This window comes from Theobroma cacao, chromosome 1, assembly GCF_000208745.1.
Source record: "Theobroma cacao cultivar B97-61/B2 chromosome 1, Criollo_cocoa_genome_V2, whole genome shotgun sequence".
Taxonomy (NCBI): Eukaryota; Viridiplantae; Streptophyta; class Magnoliopsida; order Malvales; family Malvaceae; genus Theobroma; species Theobroma cacao.
Window position 1 is genome coordinate 15,194,024 of NC_030850.1, and position 1,845 is coordinate 15,195,868.

The window sequence follows — 1,845 nt, forward strand, 5'->3', positions numbered from 1 at the left end:
CGGTTGGGGTTTTACTCTTGGGCCTACTCCTGCAAAAATCAGATGGCATGTCTCCTGGAAAAAATGAGTACTAGTAATACCTAGCAAAAGGAGAAAAAAGGTCGGCCATTTCATTTTGAACGACGTTAATTTTGCTGTCTACCGAGCGGGAGTAATTCTATTGGTATAAAAACGTAGAAAATGTAATATAAAAAAAAAACTAGAAAAAATATATCTCACTATTTTCTCGTGATAGCTAGGGAATTCTAATTCATCTCAAGAAAAAATGATTACAGGAAAAATGTCATAATACTAGTAACAACAAAATGAAGACAAAAGCAATATATAGTTGCTGCTGAAATCATTCAATATCTTCTTTTATTACTATACTCCTCAGAATCACATCAAAACCAGCAAGGAAACCAAACCCAAGATCCACAATCCGGCGCTCATTTCCCTAACCCTCGACCCATCTCCCGAATCATTGTTAGCAGCTTGTCGAGATGGAGATGGAGATGGCGTTGGGGATGAAGAACCCGAAATCACTTTCTCCACCAACTTCAACTCTCCCATAGAAGCCAGATTGGCTTTAGCAAACTCATGCTTCATCGGCTGACCATTACTAACCCCTGGCCCCACCTGCCAAACCTGGTTCAGCTTCTCGGCATTGGCCGGAACTTTCAACGAACCGTAGATAACCATCTTCCCGTCGTTCCCAGCCCCAGCTTCCAGGTCCCAAACGTCAAAAGATAGCTTCCCTTCGACAATAGAGCTGTACGAGCTAATGTTGTAGGTTTTAACAACCATGGAGCCGCTGTTTTTGAAGGCAAGGAGGGCTTGGGAACCTGCCATGCCTGTGGCCGTCGGATTGATGGCCCAAGCGATCCAACCGTTGGGGTTGGCTGGAGCTGTCGAGAAGGCGATGGAAAGAGATGAGTTGGTTGCATCGTAGGTGAAATGGAGGGTTGAGTTTAGGGTTGGGAGCTCCGTGCAGTTGGAGTATTGTTTCTTGCCTCCTGGGAGTTTCAGCGATGAACAGTTGAGTGAATGTGCGGGTGAGATTAGAGTAACCCAAAGAGAAAAGAACAGAATCAGAGATGGGCAAAAGAGAGACCCCATTTTTCTTTCTTCTTTTTTTCGCCTTTGAAAGAAAGAGAGAAAGTAGAGATAATAGCGGGGATGGGGTAGATGCCATTTGGTTGGAGATTTCTGGAGGAATATATAGAGAGGAACATGGTGAAAAGTGGAAACTTGATTTGGGCTTGATGAATACGTAGCCAATAGTTGAATGCCACGTCGGCGGGCACTCTTCTTGTAACCGACGTGGGCGGATTCTGGTTGGTTAAGATCAATCGTTGACTTTCTTCACTGGTTAATTTGGCACTTTTGACTCGTAAAGTTTTTGAGTGGGAATAGGATCTAGGAATAGGGTAGATCACGTGCACAATCTGAAGGGTGTTCGGAGGAAAACCCCAAAAGGAAAGGAAGATGCAATAAGGAAAAAGAGATCGAAAAAGAAACCAAGAAGGATTAAGAAAATAATTTATTATAATAATAATAATAATAATAATAATAGGGGCTGCACGTGGGCGATGCGTGCTACTGGTTCCATGTTTCCGTTAACTGAATGAGGGAAGGATCTACGAAGGAACTGGGAAATGATAAGGTGCCCAGCTGTCATCGATACAAGTGTGAATATCGTGACTTTCTCTTTTCTGACCTTGTTTACTTTTTGGGTGGTGGTACAAATTTACCGTGTAGACGAATGTGAACCACAAAGTCTTCTATTCCCCACCTTTAACGTTTTTTCTTCTTCTTGTTGCCGGCGACGGGGACTTGTTATTCGCTCTAATATTCAAATGATTA

The 1,845-nt window shown here is 42.9% G+C and overlaps 1 protein-coding gene across 1 annotated transcript; it reads right to left on the bottom strand.

The window, feature by feature from the left end:
- On the bottom strand, window positions 201–1,183 carry LOC18612660 (auxin-induced in root cultures protein 12). The gene has a single exon (XM_018118899.1). The coding sequence runs from the start codon at window positions 1,096–1,098 to the stop codon at window positions 379–381; it is 720 nt and encodes a 239-aa protein (XP_017974388.1). The 5' UTR covers window positions 1,099–1,183; the 3' UTR covers window positions 201–378.